This window comes from Epinephelus lanceolatus, chromosome 7 (assembly GCF_041903045.1).
Source record: "Epinephelus lanceolatus isolate andai-2023 chromosome 7, ASM4190304v1, whole genome shotgun sequence".
In the NCBI taxonomy this organism is placed as follows: Eukaryota; Metazoa; Chordata; class Actinopteri; order Perciformes; family Serranidae; genus Epinephelus; species Epinephelus lanceolatus.
Window position 1 is genome coordinate 38,019,399 of NC_135740.1, and position 22,320 is coordinate 38,041,718.

At 40.9% G+C, this 22,320-nt stretch overlaps 1 protein-coding gene across 2 annotated transcripts in view; it reads left to right on the forward strand.

Annotated features, from left to right (window-relative positions):
- Positions 1-22,320, forward strand: part of rxfp1 (relaxin family peptide receptor 1) — a 145,596-nt gene that overhangs the window by 55,449 nt on the left and 67,827 nt on the right. For both annotated transcript variants that reach the window (XM_033633738.2, XM_033633739.2), the window contains one exon: positions 22,017-22,100. In XM_033633738.2, coding sequence (XP_033489629.2) covers positions 22,017-22,100 — 84 coding nt within the window. The remainder of the gene's footprint in view (positions 1-22,016; positions 22,101-22,320) is intronic.

Consider the following 22,320-nt stretch of genomic DNA (forward strand, 5'->3'; position numbering starts at 1 on the left):
CTCTATGGTGACGCATGCTATTTTTAGAGTGTGCCCTGTGGGCAACTCACTGGGCCCATGCGGGTGACCTACCTCGGGTAGCCAACACGGTTGAGCATAATTTTGTTTGTGCTGTTTAACGTTAACCAATGTGTGTCATCCCAATAATATGAATCACAAATTAATCTGCCTGTGAAGCAAAACATCAAAGTGACTCAGTGAAATTGTGAAAGCTTCCATGGTTTTTCAGACTGTGGGATCACTGTTGACTGAAAATAATAATTGCAATGCTTTGTGTGTCAGCGTAGACTGTAGCCACTGTGACGCACCCATTGTGGAATCCTGTTTTGAAGCTTCGGGTTCGGCATTTCAGCCGTCACCATCTTAGGTTTTTGAAGCCAGAAGTGACCATATTTGGAAGAGAAGCCGGCGCTGTGGAGTAGTGAGGGGTGGTTTTGACTGAGAAGCTGAGGACACTGTCTGCATGGGTGGGTTGTATGACAATTCACCCCCACACAGTTGTCATGAATGTTGGAATTTGCTATAGAGACCAAAACCATTATTTGTACCGGGCTGTAAATGTGTATATTTCTTCTGTAAAGTTGGGTCTATGGGTGCTGACTTGCCTCTGGAGCCAGCCTCAGTTGTCCACGTGATGGAATGCAGTTTTTGGCACTTGTGCGTTGGCTTCATTTTTCAGCCCCAGGGGTTGTTGTTGGGTGTCAGTGACTAATTGTAAAAGGCTAGATTTCTTCTGTTCGTCTGAGTCATAACCATGCATCAAAGTATATTGGACTTGGAATTTCCTTTCGGCAACTTAGAAAAATAAAGAGTAAGATTTTCTGTGTTTCTTTTCTTCTGCTTTCCCTAATGCAACTGACCGTTAGCTAAACCCCTCCCCCAAACAGTCATTGTTGAATTTTAGCTTAGCAACCATAACTATGCACAGCAGATCTTTTAATGTATCTCAATATGCTAAAAGTAAAACCACGAGCATAAGTGTGTAGAGTCCATTGAACACTGTTCTAACTTAAGCTGCAATCATTAGTATGTCTAACAAGCATTTTTACTACCTGTAGTTCTTCCTGCTCCCAAACTCTGGTATTACAGCTAAACAGTGCACTACAATATGTTTTTGAAATCATTTCGGCAATGCAGTAACATAATCTTGGTTTATATGTAATCAGCACTGCCTAAATTTAAAATTAGATCTGAGTTTGAGAGAAAGCAAGTGGTGACTCTCATGGCCGTACTGACCATTGAGATGATGAATTATCTAAAAATAACTTACTTTTGTGTGGCAAAGATACTATGATGCCAAGAGAATGAGCGACTTGCTCCTCTGATAGTAGTCATTGATTGTATGTGAATGTTTGTGTGTTGGGTGGTGCACGCTCTGGTCGTCAATATGCAATCTTGGTAGACACGGTGGTTCTTGGGTCATATGCATGGTATGTCAGGAATGCTTGGAAATGCGACAGGCAGAATTCGATGCGATCAATGCAAAGTGAGATGATAAAAGTGAGGTGATGTAAATTGAAATTATCTAGTTACGTGATATAACTAGATAATTTCACTAGTGGACTGTTTGTGATTCAGTGTTATTCATCTCCAGTCAGACATTTGATGAGAGCTATTGTAGCAACTCCTGTGCCAGGGTTGTGCTCATGCAGTGAATTATCCCTTAGCTGGCTAGAATAGTCAAATATTTTTACATTTTACATCTGACCCTGTGTTTATTTTTCTTCAGTGACACAGAGACAAAGATGAAGAGAGTTTAACAATTACCCCAAACAAAGCTCAGCTTCGGGAAGGGAGCAGGAAAAGGAGAGTGACAGAAAAAGAAAGAAAGGTGATGGACAAGAGAGAGAAAGTGTCTGCCCACTGTTCACAGAATGAGCAGTATGTTCCTGTTAAAACATAGGTTAAAACTGAGAACTGATGGAACTGGAATATTGTGTTGAGTGTAGATCATGATTTATGTAACTTGCAAGCGAGGTGCACTGATTCACCAAACCTGCGTGCTTGCAAACTAATGTCTTCTGATTTTACGTTGAAACTAAGATGCTTAGGGGAAGCATAAGTAAAGTTATACATTTTATTTAGCAATTTGGTCATGGAGGAAAAGTGAAAGTTGGCAGAAATACAAATACTACAGTACAGATACCCCCAAAAAGTACTTAAGTACTGTAATGAAGTATAACTACTTTACACTACTGCTCAATATCACACACATACAAAAAGATCACTTAAACTACTGCCCACTGACATGGTTTTAAAGCTATTGTTATCCAATTTTTGCCCTCCAAACAACTTGAAATACACATATTTAGATCAGGGAAATTTTTCGGGGGAACCTTCCCCCAAACCCCCCAGCAATGCTCGTTTTTTTGGACCTCAGTATTTCTACAACCCTGTGTACGGCTCTGGTGACTGTTTGTGTCCGTAGTGGCAGCATGCTTAAAAAACGAGTAGTACAATCTGTAGTTCAAGAAACAGCCCAAGAGTGAGCAAAATGCGTCACCTGCTGGATTTCTGCTGGGAGATGACCAGGGAGATCTGGGCATGGGCAAAATAGAGGGCAGTTTAGTTCAGTCAGCTGTATTTCTATAGCACATTAAACACAAACAGAGTTGATCCAAAGTGCTCTTATAGCACACAGAGAAAAGCAACAACAAATGAAAGAAGAGAAACACAAAAATTTTAATGACAATTGCAATAAAAACTAATAACAGTAATGATAACATATCATTACTGTTATTATTGCACCTATTGCTAAAACTATCCTTGTTGGTTTTATTCTGTAACCACATTGTGACAATAACAGCCAGTACGTTTACATGCAGCTTGAGAAAGTCAAATTATTGGCTTAGTTCGACTGAAACCAGACTTTTAAATGCATGTAAACAGCTTAGTCTGTCTGAAATTGGACTATCCATAGCTCGACTAACACACCTAGATAATTCGACTGAAAACTATTGCTGCATGTATCCACTTCGTCCGACTGGAGTTGGACTCAGCGTTCTGCGCATGCACCACTTTTTCTTTTGCAGGCTTTCACCCCGAAGAAGAAGTAGATGACGTAGCAACAGTTCTGTATATAGCAGTGCGGTAACAGAAAAACAAACAAACAAACACCATGGCGACCGAGAAGCAGGAAGACGAGGATACTACATTCATGCTCCGCCATCTTCATTCGTCGTTAGCTTCCTCTTTGGGTCAACCGGAACTAGTTCAATACGCACTATATTAAAAATGACACAGTGCCTCCTATCGTCAAAACGTACTTGGTCAGAAATTCAGTTTTCTCTTCTGCATGTATAATCAGACAAGACGAGAAGTCCAACTTGACTGATTAGCGGAGCTATGAGCTTAGCTCGACTACTGTGTGCATGTAAACGTACTGAGTCACATCATACAAAATGAAAGGCTTGTGGGTAGAAGTGTGTTTTAAGATGACTCTTGAAAATCTCAGTGATGGGGGCGAATCAGACGGTGGGAGGAAGAGAATTCCAGGGTTTGGGGCCAGTGATAGAGAAGGAAATAAATCTGATGTTACATGTTTACCTATTATAGGACTAACTATCCCTACACTGCAGTACAAGAACAATGCTTTAGCTACATGCTTGGTGCTTAAGTTACACTCACCATCCTCGTTCAATATTTTGTGTTTTTTCCAGCCTTTGTACAGTGGGTAGGCTGCTGTTTGTATAAAGTAGCGACATGCAGTGCTATTGATCTTAAGGTGCAGAGACACAAGAGGCAAACCAGCTTGAGTTCAGGGCCCTGCAGTCTCATTGAATTAGAAACTGCATCTATTTTGGGGGGGGGTTTGTAATGTCTTCAGGGTAGATGAGTTTCTGTCTTAGGGGATAGCTGGGTTTCTGCTTCTCTGCTCTTTTTGTTATTTCTCAGGTGTAACTTACTGCCCACTTTGAGCTGCTGTGACCTTTTCTTGAAATGTTGCTCTCTGTTTTTTTGCCTCAGTGCTTGTTGGCACATTCTTTGCCCGATGGTGAAGCGTTCCAGTAAGCCTCAGCCTTATTTTCCAGTGATCTGTGTGACTCACTTTCCTGTAAACTTTGATAACAAGGTTTCTTTTCCTTCAGGTGTGCACCAAAAATAACCCACTCCAATGTTGTTTTGTGTTGTCTCGCGTAAACCTGATGTTTGTGTCCACTGAGTTGATTCATGAGGGCTAGCACTTCCTGGCTGGATTAGGTGTGACATATCTGTGCTAATAGTGCAACTAAAATAGTCTATTATACATGTCAGATTGATCCCTATCTGTCCTGTTTCGACAGGAAATGAATGAAAGTAATGATACCATCTAATGGGAACGTTAATGGCTCACAGGCAGACATGGGGGAAAGTCACTTTACCTTCAAGTCTCAAGCAAGTCCCAAGTTAGTTGTGGTGAGAATCAAGCAAGTCAAGTCCCTGCTATAAGTCAAGCAAGTCAAGTCGAGTCATTGCTCAGGTCAAGCAAGTCACAAGTCAAGTCATATGTCACATACAGCAAACATCTCATGATCTGCTAGCTACATGTCCTCTGAATATGCTGTGAAAAAGTCCGGTCTCTGTAGGCAGCCCAGGCTCCGCAAATGGCAACAAAAACATTTGGCTCCATTGTGTTTGATAACGTTGAACGTAAACAGAGGTGACGCCCAACAGTGCTTAGCGTGCCTTTCATATTGAATTAAAGCCAAATCCTTTCAAGTCATCTGTCTCAAGTCAAAGTCAAGTCTCAAGTCATGAATAGAAAGTCAAAGTCAAGTTGAGTCTTTTATCAGCGTTAGTCAAGCAAGTCTCATGTCATCATATTTGCGACTTGAGTCTGACTCGAGTCAAGTCATGTGACTCTAGTCCCCCATCTCTCCTCTTGTCTGATTTAGTACTTGCAAACGTGACAGAGAATCCTCATGGACACTAAATCCTAATTATACAACAGTTAGTTCCGGCCCTGCAATCTGATTGGTCGAGAGACAGTAAAACCGTGATGATATTGGAGTACAACATCACGGTTATTTCACTCTGTATGTATCACTCCGCCTCACAGCTGATTGCAATCAACAATCAAATCAAAACTGACGGTTAGTGTTAGTTAGGTCAGCAGTTGCGTTGTAGGCTAATTAATTCATCCACTGTCAAACAGCCAAAAATATGGATTTATTTCCTAAAATAAGTTTTGAATTGAACTATGAATGGTCATCAGAGGAAGATGAGGGAGAGGAGAAGCTGAATCCATCTGAGCACACATCCAGGTTTGTCAGTGTTTCATCAGCGGAGCTCAATGACTTGGAGAAAAGCAACATACTGTCAGATCAGAAGGCAGAGTCGGCTGTGCCTGTGAAGCCACAGTCCACCATGCAGTCACCAGAGACTTATTTCACCGGCTGCACAATTAATGGAAACGTGCAGATAAATGTGTATAAAGAGTAAGTGCCTGGCGCACCATGTCTGCGTTACATAGCAACGGTGACAGCGGAGTCCTGAGGGAACTATTTTTGTTGGCGGAAGACAAATAAAATGCTTAAAGTATCTATTTTGTCCTCATTTTTCAACATTTCTTAATCAGCCTTGCTTATTTAACTGTTGAACTGTTGAACTGTATAAAAGCAATATCACACGAGAGGGAGTGATGTTGTACTGTGATATCGTCACGGCTGTGATTCGGTCGTAGGCACGAGGCCGCAGCACTCCCTCTCGTGTGATATTGCTTAAATAACCTTTAAGGTGACAGCTCCAGGATAACAGAGTAAAAACATAAGAGGATGACTGATGTGAATTTAGTGGTGAGCAACTCCAAAGGGACAACAAGGGGAAATGTACTTTTCAGGTTCATTGGCCAGTTGTGCATCATGCATCCCTTAGCTCCTGTCTCATACGCCTTTCAGTACGTTAGTGCAACAACTGACAAATGTCTATCTCAGAGAGCACAAAGAAACATCCGTCGTTTATCTGAGGTGAGTAATTAAAAATAAAATCTGAAAAATGTAAGCATTTTTGTAATAACTTAATTTTATGGCTACCTTGGGGGCAGTGGTGTAACAGGTGTGGTTTGAATCCAATAGCAGCACTGAAGTCTGGCAGGACAGTTTGTAATGCACTTTAATATACTGCTTGTCAATCACAGAATGAGCAGGCAGGTAAACAAAGGTGAAAGTCAGGTTTTTGGTTTAAGACCTTCTGGGACACAGGTTCAATCCAATACTTATGGTGTAGCACACCAGAGCAGAGAGCTGGTGAGTCACTGGCATCTGCTGAATCCACACAAATAACAAACAGCTCAAAAGTGTGCAGCAGTACCATGAGGTAGCAGACAGGAGGCGGCGTCAGATGATTAGAGGGTCTGATACCAGATGAACTCACAAGGGAAGCCAACACAGGTAGGTAGGTAGGTCGAAACCAGCAAGGAGTCGAGGAACCAGCGGTAATGATGAGTGGATCCTGTGGCGCACACACAAAAGCAGAATGTGTAGCCATGCGGCGAAGTAATCCACAGCACAGGAAATCACAGGCAGCAGAACAGATAAACTCACAATGGAGAGCCACGTGGAACAGGCAAACAGAAAACAGGAACGTGGAAGCAGAGCTCTTGGTCAAGGACAGAAGACTAAGTTGTTAAGGTTGTTAAGGGAGCAGGCGAAGCAGGAGGGGCAGAGGCATGCGAGGACGACAACAAAGAAGCAGTCCAGGAATAAATGCCAGAAAGTCTTGCATAGGAATGACAAAGAACAGTCTGGCAATGAGAGTCTGTGCAGCTGGAGTATTTATAGTGGCAGGGAGTAATGAGGCACAGGTGAGCCGAGTTGGCTTGATGAGGTGGGTGTGGTGGACCAGCAGGAGCAGGAGATGTGTGGATAGGTGATAGGCTGGTAGGTAGGTGTGATGGAGAGGAGGGGCAGGTCAGACATGCACACTGTGTCAAGTGGAAACAAGTTTTCAATACAGCACTCCATCCAATGTTCTGGGTCTACCCCGTTGGGCCATATGAGTTGGATGTCCCCAGAAAACCTCTCACAGGAGGCACCCAGGAGGCATCCTGATCAGATACCCAAATCACCTCAACTGGCCCCTTTGAAATAACAGCAGCTCTACTTCCAGCTCCCTCAGGATAAAGCTGAGCCCAGTCTCAACTCATTTGGGCCACCTGTATTCATCATCTCATTCTCTCGGTCACTATCACATGACCATAGGTGAGGGTCTGAGCATAGATGGACTGGTGATGCTCTTTTTTCACCATAACAGACTAACACAACACCCACATCACCGCTGACACTGCATTAATCCACCTGTCCATCTCGCGTTCCATTTTACCCTCATTCAAGAAGATAATTAAACGCCTTTGCTTGGATAAATTCAAGTCTGAACCATCCCTTCAAACTTGATGGTACTGACTATCATCCCAAACGCCTCACAATCAAATGCAAACTGCCCCAGTGCATGCTGGAGGTCACAGAACCACATCATCTGCAAAGAGCAGAAATGCAACTCTGAGGTCCTCAGACCAGACACTATCCATGAATGCCACAAACAGAATGGATAAAAGGGACAACCCTGCCACAGACCAAAAACCACTGAAAACATGTTTGACTTTGTGCCAAGTACATGGACACAGTTCTGGCTTTGGTCACACAAAGGCTGAGTGTCTCATAGCAATGACCCATGTACCCTGTATTCCTGTAGCACCCCAACAGGACTCAGCAGGGGATGTGAATTTAAGCCTTCTCCAAGTCCACAAAGCACATGTAGACTGGATGGGCAAACTCCCATGCCCCCTCCAAAAGCTCTGCAAGGATGAAGAGCTGGTCTACTGCTCCACAGCCAGGATGGAATCCACCTTGCTCCTCATGGATCTGAGGCAAGACAATCATTCTGAGCCTCTTTTCCACTACCCACCTTTTACGTCATAAACAATAGCTAATTTACTGTGAGAACAAACCAAAACAATAGTTGTGGGCCAGACAGCTAAACAATGAGCTGAAACTCATTATAAAGCTCTATAAAGCGAGAGGGAGCTGCACATTCAGGTGATAATTCAAATTCAAAATTGCAAGCATATCATTGTTGCTTCAGTCATGATCAGACAAACAGAATCCAGAAAGGAATGCGCTTTTGAATGCTGTTTTTGTGCATCAGGAGGATCGATTGATCATAGCAGTTTCTCATCGTAGCTTTCATTCATGCTGTTTTCTAAAGATGCAGAGATAAATTAAGAGTTGCTAATGACAATGCCAATCAATATGAAAATCAATACTAGGCCCAGGGAACTGTCAAAGGATCAAACTATAGCTAATATTTAAGCAGAGCGGCGCTTCGAAGACATGATTACTCATCAGGAAATAGCTGAGTCCAATTAGTCATGACATCATTATAAAACCCTCAGTGATTAAAACCCAGCTCATCAGGGGTGGAAAAAGGAAGGGCAGAGTGACATGTCCTCAATATTTAATAACAATAACAATACACACTGCTGAGTTCATTTCATTGTTGAGGTTTTTTAATAGAAGCAAACAGGTTGCAGCTTATAATGAACTTATAATGTACAATCTGCACTTTTCAGCTGTTGCACGTAGAGACACAACTGTTCACACTCACATGCCAACTCCATAATCTATCTATTTCCCATACAGTATTGTGCTTTTGGACAAAGTATCTTTGATAATAGATGATGCGCTGGCCTCGTCCTGTATTGGAAAATATGATCTCTGCATTTTTCACTCTCATTGTGATTAACTAGAAAGTGTTCCTCTATTCCTCGCTCATATTGCTCACGGTTTGAAATTTGTGTGCTCTATATCCAAACCCATATCAATGGGAAGCTTATCAGTGCCAGCACTGCTGTCTTTTTTGTCATAGCTTCTTTTGTCATTGCTGATGAGGTAAAGTATTCATAGCAACTGCGCTTTGTGAGATTTGCATTACACACCCACACTGCAACGGATGTGATAGAGACCTCCCACTGGCACCGTTTGAAGTAGACCAACTGCTACTCACTAAAATGTAAAACACTGAACAAGGCTTTATAGTAAATGAGGGTTTTACTGCCCCAGCACTCTTTGCGCTATGGCTTTAATGACAAACCTCCAGTTGTCAAGCACTGCTGCGTGTAATTAAAATGCTTTCATGATGAACTCCATTCATGAACTGTTTCATAGATTGGTGTTTGGTCTCCAATTACGTATACACGGGCTATACATGAACCCTTTTTTTTAGCTGTGACCAGCGGCTCTATAGCTCGCTCTGTTGGTTGGTCAGTTGGTCCACAAAAACTTCCCCAGCATTTGGCTGCCACCGTTTAAGCCCTCAGAGGCTAAAATTTCCCAGTTGCCTGTCTGTCAGCTCCACTTAAATTGTGCTAAAGTTAGGCTTTTATGTGTATTTTACAAGTCTTGGTGGTGCTATACATTATATAAAAACTAAAATATCTAAATCAATTGCAATACTCAATAAAGCCAAAGACCTCATAAACCAAGCTTCCCTTTACACATTATATTGTTCATTCATTCATTCGTTCATTCTACCATACATGTGCTACTGTGTGGAGGTGTGGGGGAATACATACAAAACAAACATTGACCCAATATTCATCCTGCAAAAAAGAGCTATACGAATTGTAAATAAAACAAAATATAGAGAGCCGACAAATCCACTTTTTATTAAATTGAAAACATTAAAATTTAGAGATTTAATTGACTTCAAAACAATTCAATTTATGTACAAGGTTAAAAACTGCCATCTACCAGCTGGTATCCAAGGGTTGTTCCAAATAAGAGAGAGTGCATACAGTTTGAGGGGAAGCTTCATGTTCAAGAAACCGCGAGTCAGGACTAATATGAAATATCATAGTCAGGGGAGTTACTCTGTGGAATGATTGTAGTGATGAGTTGAAAGCATGTAATAATATATCCAAACTGAAGAGACTGTACAAAATGAAGATACTGCAAGCATATGAGATGGAACAGTAATGGCTTATGTCTTGTTTTTGTTTTGACTTGTTGTTGTTGTTTGTAGTCTTCTTGGTAGGTATGGGCTGTTGTTGGTAGGCCTACAGGAAATTGATCTTGGTTATTGCACTTAGGTCTAAATGGACTTGCACAAGGAAAAGCATTTCGTAGATAAACTTTATTAGGTTTTTTTTGTTTGTTTGTTTGTTTTTTTGCACTAAATATTAAAGCAGATAGACAAAGGGGTAGGACTAGAAAAGTTTCTTATAACGTCTTCCTATCCCTTTTGGACATGATGTTTGGGTGATAAATTGAATATAGGCAGATGTATTGTTTTCCAAACTGATAAGGCTTTGTTGCCTGTTGATTACAGGTTTGTTTGGTTTTTTTTGGTTGTTGTTGTTTTTTTTATTTGTGTGTAGGCTTTATTCCTTATTCTGCCTTGATTTTGTTTTTATTTTGTTTTAACATGTTCAATAAAAATTGATTGATTGATTGATTGCTTTTTGTAAGTGGCCTTGGACAGTGGTGACATGTGGCTGCAAGTCACTCATTGGGATGCGGAAATCAACTCACCGGTCTGTAAACTGTCCCTCTGCCAAATTCTAGCAAGCTAGCTGCTAGTTAGCCAGGTTGAGGTTTTCAACTGTAAACAATCAGTAAACAACGGGAGAAAGATGGAGAAGAATTGGCACCAGCTGAACTGGCATCCTGCTTGCCTTTGTACAGGTGCTGGAAAATAACCTGGATAACCTCCATACTGCATCAGTTTCCAGCATGGTATCAGAAACCTTACCATTCTCACAGTGATAATGCTAAGATTTTGACGTTTAAAAGATATATTTACCATGTTCTCCATCTTAGTTTTGTGTGTTAGCATGCTAACATTTGATAATTAATACTAAACAAAAAATACAGCTGATGAGAATATTATTAGTTTTGCATTTATTTTGTCATAAACCAAAGTTTTGTACAAACTAAAAATTATGACCTGATGATGGCACTACATAAAAGGTCAGGGGATTTAAGTTTATGCAATTCAACCTCTGGGGACCATAAGTGTCTGTAACACAAATTTACTAAAAAACAAACATTTCAACCTTATGGTGGTGCTACAGAAAACTCAGGTGATCACCAAACTTCCAAATTTATCCACGGGAACATGAATATCTACAAAATATGTGCCAGACCATCCTATAGATGTTTAGATATTTAATTGAAGTGAAACTTTGACCTGCTGGTGGCTCCAGAGGAAAAATCAGGGCCTCATCATAAGACTTTATCTTCAAGGGGCTTTGAGTATCTATAGCAAATATCTAGTTGCAGAGATATTCCAGTCTGGACTAAAGTGGTGGACCCCCATAGCCACACTGTTAGCATGGCCAAAAAATAATACTGCTACTAAATAACAATACACTAGGATATATTTTGTGCTACGGAATATTGAATATCTGTTATTTTTACACAGATTCAAAGTCCCAAGCCAACATGTGCATTCTTTAAATGTACCCTGTAGAGTCATTATAAACAGCTTTATTTATGTTCAACCTGTACTACCAAGACACACCATGTGTATCCTGAGGGCCAAACAGATAATGAAATGTGTTCTGTACCCCATTAAACATTTGAAATGACTTTTATTTGTATAGTTTGGAACTTCCTTTGTTTATAACAGAGGTGTTCTTCTTATCCTCCTCTTTTATTGGCTAATTGCTCCTTTTACTCCCACCGACAGCGACCTCCCTTTGTGACTGGAGCAAAATTGCTTTTGTATTTTCTCTTTTAAATTGAAATTCCACTGAAAATAACCCAAAGTCACAAAATGAGGGTATCTGATAAATGATTCTAGTGTGTCTCAGCATCCCACTAATTATGGGGTCTGTATTGTATTTTTTATCAGACCACAGTGCAAATGATTAAAAGCTTCAGTGGAATATTGGCTCCTCCATCTTCTTAGCATAGACACCCAATTTGAGGAAGGTCCAAGTTGCAATTAGAACATGTCACTGAGACAGACTTCGTTTATTTCTTTTAGTTACAGCACATGGTGCTGAGACAATGACTGCTAATGACTTTGGACATCCCCTAACTGCTCCTTTAGTGCCACAATGAGGCTAGCATTTTATGTTTTGGAGTGAGATATCTTTGGTTCATATTCATGTCGCCCACAGCATCAGTTGTTATAACGTTGGTGATAGTTCTGTGTTATCTAGGGCCATCGTCAGTTCAACCTGCAACATTATTGGCGTTTCTATCATCCTCAGCTTTACTTTGTGTTTAGTGCTTACGTGCTAAAATATGATTGTAAACATGGCGAACATTATACCTGCAACTTCTGAGCATGTCAACATTGCTACTGTGAGCATGTCAGCAGGACAAGTGCAGCCTCATGGAGCTGGTACTGTGGCTGTAGACTCTGTCTTGTTTGTATATCCAAGAGAAGTAACATTTTTTCTGATGTAAAACCAAAGCCCTCCTTTTTTAAAAGAAAATCTAGAATGAAACAAACTAAAACTATAAGGGCACTTGAGAGCACAGACCTTTGCCAGGGCAAAATGCCATATCTTGCAATGCTGAAGGTGCAGTATATGACATTTGTAACATTAATGTAATATTATTAATAATATTATAATAATAATAATAATAATAATAATAATAATAATAATAATAATAATAATAAGAATAATTAGGTTTGATGCCAATTAAGCAAATAAAAGTTACAGAGATGCAAGTCTAAAAGTACAGATTTTAAGATTTTGTTTGAAGGTGTCCACTGAATCAGAGAGTCTGACATCCTCTGGACGGCCGTTCCAGAGACGAAGGCCAATGACAGAACGCATCACCATACTTTTTAGTGCCACTCTGGGGGACATTTAATAGACCCGAGGTGGAGAATCTCAGGCATCTAGAGGGAATGTATTTGACCAACATATCAGATAAATAGTCAGAAGTTGGTCCATTAGGAGATTTTGAAATTAATTCTAAAATGAACGGGAAGCCAATGGAGAGCCTTCAAAACCGGAGTAATGTGTTGTTGATGTTTAGTCTTGGTGAGTAGACGTCTTGCTGCATTTTGGATCATCTGAAGTTTGTTTAAAGATTTCTTGTAGCAGCAAACTACAACAATTTATGTCCTTACTGGCTGGATTATCACCACTGCTGTGCACTGCGTACTACCCGTTAGACGTGCACAGGAGAGCCATGGTGGCAAGAGGAGAAAATTGGACCAGAAGCTTTTATATAATTCTGCTTACAATCAAACAGACAAACACACAATCAAAAAAACAAATGCACAAATATGTGCCCTCCTTGATGGAGGTAATGAGTTTTCTCCAGAAAAACAACACTTAACCTGGTCAACCTCACAGATGAGGAGAACTCCATCTCTTAACAGACACTTCAGGACTAAATTGTAATGTAATGTCACGTACAGCCAATCCACTTTATGCTCCTTTATACAAATGGCACGTAAAACTCTGTAAGCTGTAAGACTGACTATGTGTTGAATGTTAATGGAGACAAAAGGCATTTCCAATCAGACAATATTTTAATGAGATTTTAACGGCCCAGTCCTTGATTGGTTGGAGAACACTTTCCACTCCACCGCCATATAAGTGAGTCGACATGATCTGCATTTCAGTTGACACCCAGTGTAGTCTTTTGTAAGTAGGCAGCACTGAATGTGCATGCAGATCATGTGAACTCTCCATCACCTATAGAGCTCTGTTCAAAGTCTGTGCGAGAGTTATTTCAGGTGATTGTTTGGCCGATTTCTTTCTATTTCAGCATGAGCACTGAACCTGAATGATTCATATAATTGATAGTAATGACTGCAAGAATTCAAAACGTAGTGATGACATTATTATTATTATTATAGGGAATTAATTCAATGAGGTAATTGTCCAAGAGCTATTTTAATTAAAAAGGTGAAGCCCTTCCCGCAGGCCACACAATAGAGTCTCATGAGTGGTGTGAGATTATTGTCATTATCGCTGTAATTGTTAATTACTTCCTCTTTAGCTTGAATATTATGAGCAAGGGCAGTTTTTCAAGCTTTGTGATTGATCTGTAACCAAAGAAAAAGCTCACACATTAATTTCCTCCATATACTTATGATAGTTATATATATGATACACTATAGCACGGATTTATGAAACAGCTGGCTCATAAAGATGAATGATAGTAACTGGAGACACAGCAGCAGCACAGTGATTAGTTTCCGGCTGAAAAACATAAAGCAACCAGGGTTTTAAGAAAACTGATGGATAGATGGAAAATTACTTGTGAGATGTCCTCTCTGGAGTCTAGGCTGCGATGTGTTGTTCGTCTGCCAGAGCACATTGAAGGATTATTTCAGCAGTTTGGTCCGACCACCTCGAAAGCTGCTCCAAAGGCTCACTTCTGTACTGTCCTGGGAGAAGCACATCTCAAATTTTTAAATGTTCCGGCATAGTCCTTGTACAGTTTATATCAAGCGACGTGCTGAAGGAAAGTAATCATTTGTGTTTTGTGTTAGTGTAAACTTAGTGTCTTTGGGATTTGTCCGAACAAAGCAAGACATTTAAAGTTCAGTGTGAAGGTTCATCCTTGACAATCGTAGGAGAAAAAGATCTTAACTCTGTGTACAAGCTTTCAGCTACATCTTACAGTCTTCCTCAGCAGAGTATTTGTCTGTATTTGTGAACATTTCCTGAAAGCTTGCAGATATGGACGAAACAGAAACCACCAGAGATAGTGGAGGCAGCATAGCGTAGTTCAAACGAGATACAACTGCAGGAGACAACAAAGACATTTAAATAATTACTGAACGGAACCAATTAGTATAAAAGTAAAATGATTTCTCCATCCACATGTTGAGATATAAGTAATGGCTGCACAGACCACCACCGTCTACTACGGTGCCTCTGTTAAAAGGTACAATATTACAACCGTATCCACCATCGCCTTGTTCGTTGTTATGCGAAACGTTTAAGATCTGCTCTCAAGTGCCACCTAGTGGATGTATGTATGTCACCATAAAGTGCGCATCAAAGTATGAGGGCAGTGATGTTTACAATGTTTGACACGGACCAATATATTTATGTATGTCAGGGGAGTATAAATGAGCCTTAAGGTCTGGTTTCTGCTCCGTCAGAACTAGTTAGTAAGATGTGTTGTCTGACCATGTCAGATATCATCAGAAGTGTTTTTAGTTGTTCTGACTGGCTACACTACAACATCCAGAAAGTCTCTTTTGGAAGGCATTCACACAATTGTTCAGATGAAAAGAGTGACAGAAATAGTTGTGTCAAGAATGAAAAAACAGAGCAAGAGAGAAAGGTTTAAACCCTGGCTCCCTTCACACCACCCCACTGGCCAATCACAGTGTGACCTGACATCAGAGTGGTGGTAAGTTGGTAGTGTCTAGTCAACCACCCAACAAGCGTTGGTTTAACTGTTAACTGTTCAAAGACAAGAGCAGAAGGCGTCATTAATGAATTGCAGACACATCCCAGATATCTGACAGATTGATTATCTAGGCATGTCTGTGAGCTACAGCCAATGAAAGTGCAAGATGGGGGAAACCTGGGGGAGGGGTCACCTGTGACAATTGACCTATGGCTAAGCCACGCCCCCCTCCACTCACTCAGACAAACTATCAACATTCAGTGACCGGCGCTATGGCAGGTGTCACAGTACACGGCATTTCGCAGGAGGCAGTTGATGATTTCTGGGGACATAACGATCAGATGTCATTGAGAAGTAACCAAAAGGGCCTAAACTACGTATTGGAGGGATATATTAATCATTTTATTGTTGAGAAGGTCGATGAAAAACTTGAATTACAAGCCAAAATTTACAGGTCACAGTGTACGCTTGTGGACCGCATCTCGTTGCCGTCACCATCAAAGACAACAAGTTAAAGTGCCACTGAAGTTAAGGTTTTTGGCTCAGAATATGAGAAAAGGATAACGGCCTTTTTACCAAGAGTGTCTCTCCGTTAGTTTGGTGCTGCAGTATTTACACTGAATCATTCAGCATAACGTTTGCCAACCTTTGTTATCTCTGCGATTATTACAGATAAGTTAATGAAGCTAAGCTCCAGAAGTTAACGTTAGCTTAACTAGAGCCCTTTGGACAACAGCTAACAATGATGTACGATCACCAAAGTACAAAACTAGAACAAAACAGGCTAATGAACTCCCAGCAAACAAGGTGACATGATGAACAACGCAGCTAGGAGCTAATGTTAGGCTAACTTTAGCTAACGTTAGCTAGAGATGTTGAAGATAACTTTATATTTCTTTCCAGCAAAGTGACAATATGTTGCCTCAAACACAATGTTGACTTACCTTAGAACAGATAGACAGGTAGACATCCTTGTTAATCTTATTCACGTTGAGTTGATTGTCTACCACACAACTTTATCCAAAGGAGATACTTTTCTCGGTTGAGATGTGGTTTAAAGACTAAAAAAAACACCTCGTCTCCCAGCCTCTCAGGATACCTTGTGTCAGAGTTGCATGTACCTCATGCACACCGTAAACTTCAAATCTCCGAAAAAGCTCATAAAACCGAACAAAACTGACTTCCTGTAATGCATTTCAATGAACGTCCAGGCAGAGAATGTCCGAGTGTATGGGAATGGCTATACGCATTGTGATTGGCTCATCGCGTTTGAGGGCGGGACTTAGCCATAGGTCAATTGGAACTTTAACACAGACAACAAAGTCGATGTTTCAACAGAGAGGAAACAGGCTACAAATATTAAAGACGTATGGAAGCAAGCTATTTCGTGAACACGTGCCAGCAACAACAAGAAATCCTGTTTCGCTCATGGTAATTCGTCATTACCCTTTCAAATTCTCATTTGTTTTCTTAACAAAAATACTTTGGAGACCAGACCTACTCAGTGGGGATTTGTGAAGGATCTTGTAGTGTGTGACATTTGCATTTTTTGTTCTTCATCACTGAATGCTCATGTGTTTAAGACATTCGTCATGGCATTTTAGTCTAACGTGTCTTCTGTTAGTGGCTCCTTTAATGTAACATAAACTTGTTTTATGTTTTAAAAGAAGTGTGATCACTGTTTGTCCTTGTTCACCTTTTGAAGCATTCAGTCCACTTTGCTCTGTTCTTGAGATCTGACATTGACTTGGCAGCTGTTTGCATCACATATGCCTGTGATCACCACCCTTATTAACATAATTTGTGTTGACCTGGCACTTATTTGTTCCCTTGTGTGACCGCAAGGGAATGGCGATGTTTACCAAGTAAGCACAGGCTGAGCAACATTTAACTGAGATATTCCAGGAAACACGTCAGATGATACACCAACAGCAATTGTAATGAGAAAAAACACTCTGCTGGGAGGTGACCCGACCATGATTAAAATATTAGTGGAGACGGGGGAGCAAATAACTAAAGATGGGTGCTGTCGGCTCCTGATTTCCTTCACCACGCCATCGATAGCTGTGGCCAGAGGCATTATGTTTTCAGGTTGTCCATCCGTTCACTTGGACTTAACAATGAATTTTAGTCATTATAGGTCAAAGGTCAAGATCATTGTGACCTCACAAAACATGTCTTTGGCTATAACTCAAGAATTAATTTGCCAATTATGACAAAATTTCACACGAATGTCAAATAGGATATAATGATTAAGTTATGACATTTTATATTCAAAAGGTCAAAGGTCAGCTTCACTCTGACATCATGATGTTCTGCAATAACACTTTTCTGGCCATTACACAACATCATATCTCAGGAACAGAAGGGGAGATTTGGTCAGATACTGAATTGATGATACTAACCTTGGTGTCTATCTTGAAACTCTGCTGATTGTATAGATCAGGGGTGTCAGAAGTGGCCCGCCAAAGGGTCCAATCCAGCCCACTAGATGACTTTGCAGACCTAGTAATGTTACTGTTGTGAGGGGTAAGAGATGCCAGGTTTCAGGAGCGATTTAAACAGTGAGTAGATACTTCATGTAAAATGTTACCGTAGAGGCTTTTCCACCTTGAGCAGAATACAGCTCTTCAAAATAATGAATAAATACTTTATTTTCCAGTGACAGGATATATTAAAAGCACGTGCAAAACAAAACAAAGAGGCACACAGAGCACAAAAGGCTGCCAATCAGTTTACAAAATTAAATGAATAATCTTTCAAAAATGTAACATCTCGAGAGCAAGGTAAATGAATAAATCAATCTAGTTCAACATCAGACCCACTCATGTAGCCAGGCAGGGCAGAGTCCCTATGTTTGCAGGGTGATGTAACACTGTACCAAGAGAGATCCCCAAATTCTTTCAGATCTATTCTGTGCGTTGGATTTGTGCAGATGCAGTACTGTATTATGGACATGTCCTTGAGCCAGTGTACAAAACAGGGTGGAGTGGTAGACTTCCATATGAGAAAAATAAGTCTCTTAGCAACCACCATCCCTGAGTGCAGAGCGATCTGTATGTCATAGAGCAACTCAGAGGTCTCTGCAGAACACACAAAGATGGCCCGGTAGGTGGAGGGCCAAGCCCACATATCTGCTCCTCTCCCTATAAAGGGAGGACCCCGATTTCTAAAGTTGTGAAGACTATTTTTTCTCAATTATATTCTATTTGTTGCAATTCGAAATTCATGCACATAATTCTAAAATCATATTTTAAAGTTTACATTGACAGGCAAACGATGCAGCGTACGATATCAGTCGAACCAATCGCACATTAAGATACTGACAGAGGGACGATATTAACTGAACAGAGTTAGCAACACTGAGCACAGCTGTTTGGTCTGTGATGGACAGAGCACCAGGGACATCACAATGGCACTGCTCAACATGTAGTGAGGATAAGTAGTAATGTTACTGGGAATATACCAGCTATGGCTTTGCAACTTGTTTGGTCTCTACAACATTTTGTTGAAAGGTATGGTGACCTTTTGTAAGTGTAAGGGTAGCATTAGCGCTCACATATAATGATGCTAGCTAGCGTTTGCTGGCTGCAGTTACGTCATGCAGGTTGGACTCCAAATCTAGCTGCCTGCTCTGTATGCCAGAAAAAGTAACTCAGACAAAGTTATTGATAAACAAAAAATTATGAAGTACGAGTGTCAAAAGTTTTTCCCATAAGTTGAAAACAAAAAATTAGCTCCACTCTCATTGGTGATCGTTTAAGTGCATGAAATCTCCTGCTGGCCCACTGTCTGAGGTTGTGGTTGGGTTCAAAGTCTCTGGAATAGACTTTTGAGAGTCATTGTAAAACTGCAGTCCAATAGTTATACAGTGTAGCACAAAACCAGAAAGATGTGCAAGTGACCCTACAGCAGAGCAGCACCTGTCACATTTGTAGAGTCACCACTTTTATCAGCACCTGTTTGGTAACTCATTATATTAATTGGTAACTCGTTACTTTACATACAGTACAGGCCAAAAGTTTGGACACACCTTCTCATTCAATGCGTTTTCTTTATTTTCATGACTATTTACATTGTAGATTCTCACTGAAGGCATCAAAACTATGAATGAACACATGTGGAGTTATGTACTTAACAAAAAAAGGTGAAATAACTGAAAACATGTTTTATATTCTAGTTTCTTCAAAATAGCCACCCTTTGCTCTGATTACTGCTTTGCACACTCTTGGCATTCTCTCCATGAGCTTCAAGAGGTAGTCACCTGAAATGGTTTCCACTTCACAGGTGTGCCTTATCAGGGTTAATTAGTGGAATTTCTTGCTTTATCAATGGGGTTGGGACCATCAGTTGTGTTGTGCAGAAGTCAGGTTAATACACAGCCGACAGCCCTATTGGACAACTGTTAAAATTCATATTATGGCAAGAACCAATCAGCTAACTAAAGAAAAACGAGTGGCCATCATTACTTTAAGAAATGAAGGTCAGTCAGTCCGGAAAATTGCAAAAACTTTAAATGTGTCCCCAAGTGGAGTCGCAAAAAACATCAAGCGCTACAACGAAACTGGCACACATGAGGACCGACCCAGGAAAGGAAGACCAAGAGTCACCTCTGCTTCTGAGGATAAGTTCATCCGAGTCACCAGCCTCAGAAATCGCAAGTTAACAGCAGCTCAGATCAGAGACCAGATGAATGCCACACAGAGTTCTAGCAGCAGACCCATCTCTAGAACAACTGTTAAGAGGAGACTGCATGAATCAGGCCTTCATGGTCAAATAGCTGCTAGGAAACCACTGCTAAGGAGAGGCAACAAGCAGAAGAGATTTGTTTGGGCCAAGAAACACAAGGAATGGACATTAGACCAGTGGAAATCTGTGCTTTGGTCTGATGAGTCCAAATTTGAGATCTTTGGTTCCAACCACTGTGTCTTTGTGAGACGCAGAAAAGGTGAACGGATGGATTCCACATGCCTGGTTCCCACTGTGAAGCATGGAGGAGGAGGTGTGATGGTGTGGGGGTGTTTTGCTGGTGACACTGTTGGGGATTTATTCAAAATTGAAGGCACACTGAACCAGCATGGCTACCACAGCATCCTGCAGCGACATGCCATCCCATCCGGTTTGCGTTTAGTTGGACGATCATTTATTTTTCAACAGGACAATGACCCCAAACACACCTCCAGGCTGTGTAAGGGCTATTTGACCAAGAAGGAGAGTGATGGAGTGCTGCGGCAGATGACCTGGCCTCCACAGTCACCGGACCTGAACCCAATCGAGATGGTTTGGGGTGAGCTGGACCGCAGAGTGAAGGCAAAGGGGCCAACAAGTGCTAAACACCTCTGGGAACTCCTTCAAGACTGTTGGAAAACCATTTCAGGTGACTACCTCTTGAAGCTCATGGAGAGAATGCCAAGAGTGTGCAAAGCAGTAATCAAAGCAAAGGGTGGCTATTTTGAAGAAACTAGAATATAAAACATGTTTTCAGTTATTTCATCTTTTTTTGTTAAGTACATAACTCCACATGTGTTCATTCATAGTTTTGATGCCTTCAGTGAGAATCTACAATGTAAATAGTCATGAAAATAAAGAAAACGCATTGAATGAGAAGGTGTGTCCAAACTTTTGGCCTGTACTGTAGGTTGGAAAAAAATATATACGTTTCTTCCCTGTTCCAAAACCAAAATCAAACCCTGAGAAGTGTAGGGTTAGCTAGCTAGCTGAAGATACAGCCTAATGAATGTATACACATGTTGCTTTTGCTTTTTAATGATTATAACAGTGAAACAGTGAAACAAAGACCAACCCTGCTGTACAGGAACCAGCGACGGGAAGCAGGGAAAATCGCAGTGTGTGCAGATGAACAGTGTTTGACTTCCCCGGAGATCCCTGCCCATCCAGCAGTATAGCGTTCATCTGCACACACTGTGATGCCACACAGCTGGTTCAATATCAGCAAGTTTCCCTTTATATTCATTGTCTTGTGTGGCGATCAGCAGTGATGTGGTGGTTCACTTTTACACTGTGATCTGTAGCCTATAGTTCGGCTTTAGCTTCTAACTATCTTTGTCTTTTTAACCTGTTGTTGCTGCTGAGTCAGTTTGACATCCTGGATATATCCTTCAAACACAGACTGTAGACCCCTCTGTCTGCTTCTCTCTGGAATCACTCTTTCATTTTTCCAAAAATATGATAATATTTCTTCAGGGAGTGCAGTTAGTTACAGTGTGGGCTCCATGCTTACTCCGACAGCTTGTCAGACCATCACAAAGGGGCGGGGCTTAGCCAAAGGCCAGTTGTGTGCCTCCAAATGTATCTCCTTCTGCCAAGGCAGTTGGAGTGATGTTTGTTTTGCACTTCAAAGGTTTAAAAGACCTTCAAACTTAAAAAGTCCTTTCCTGTACATCACAGCATTCTTGTTCTGGAACACTCTGCTTTTTTTACATGCAGGAGCAATTCTCACGTTAGATACTGAATATACCTATAGCCATCATGAAGAAACAGGATGAACTTCATCTCGTCTACAGCAACACGAGGCAAAGATCTGTGTATCACGAAAGAGCGAGGAGTGAGAGAATGTGTGGATTCTTTGCCCTTTGGTGTGACAGATTGGAACATTTGAATGGCCTTAAAATGTATTTAATGAAAGACGTTTGGTTTTGGAGGAAATAACTGCTGTCTCTGTCATATTTTCTCTTCCAGGGGATAATAATGGGTGGCCACATCTTTTCGACAAGTATTTTGGAATGCCCAGCCACAACACTGGGACCAAGTCCAACGTATGCTGTAAGTGCTGGTATTCTGTTTTAACTGCATGTGAATTTGTGCTTGCATGAAAACAAACTTTTTGTTTTACACCTCCTCCAAACAGTAATTGTGTGTGAATCCGAACAAACCCTTTTAAACACCAAAGTCATACAACATCACAAAGCAAATAACTCTTCAAGGCAGCAATAGACCAGCATCTCCTGTGTACAGCAATGTTAAATCACTGTTTTTCCCAATA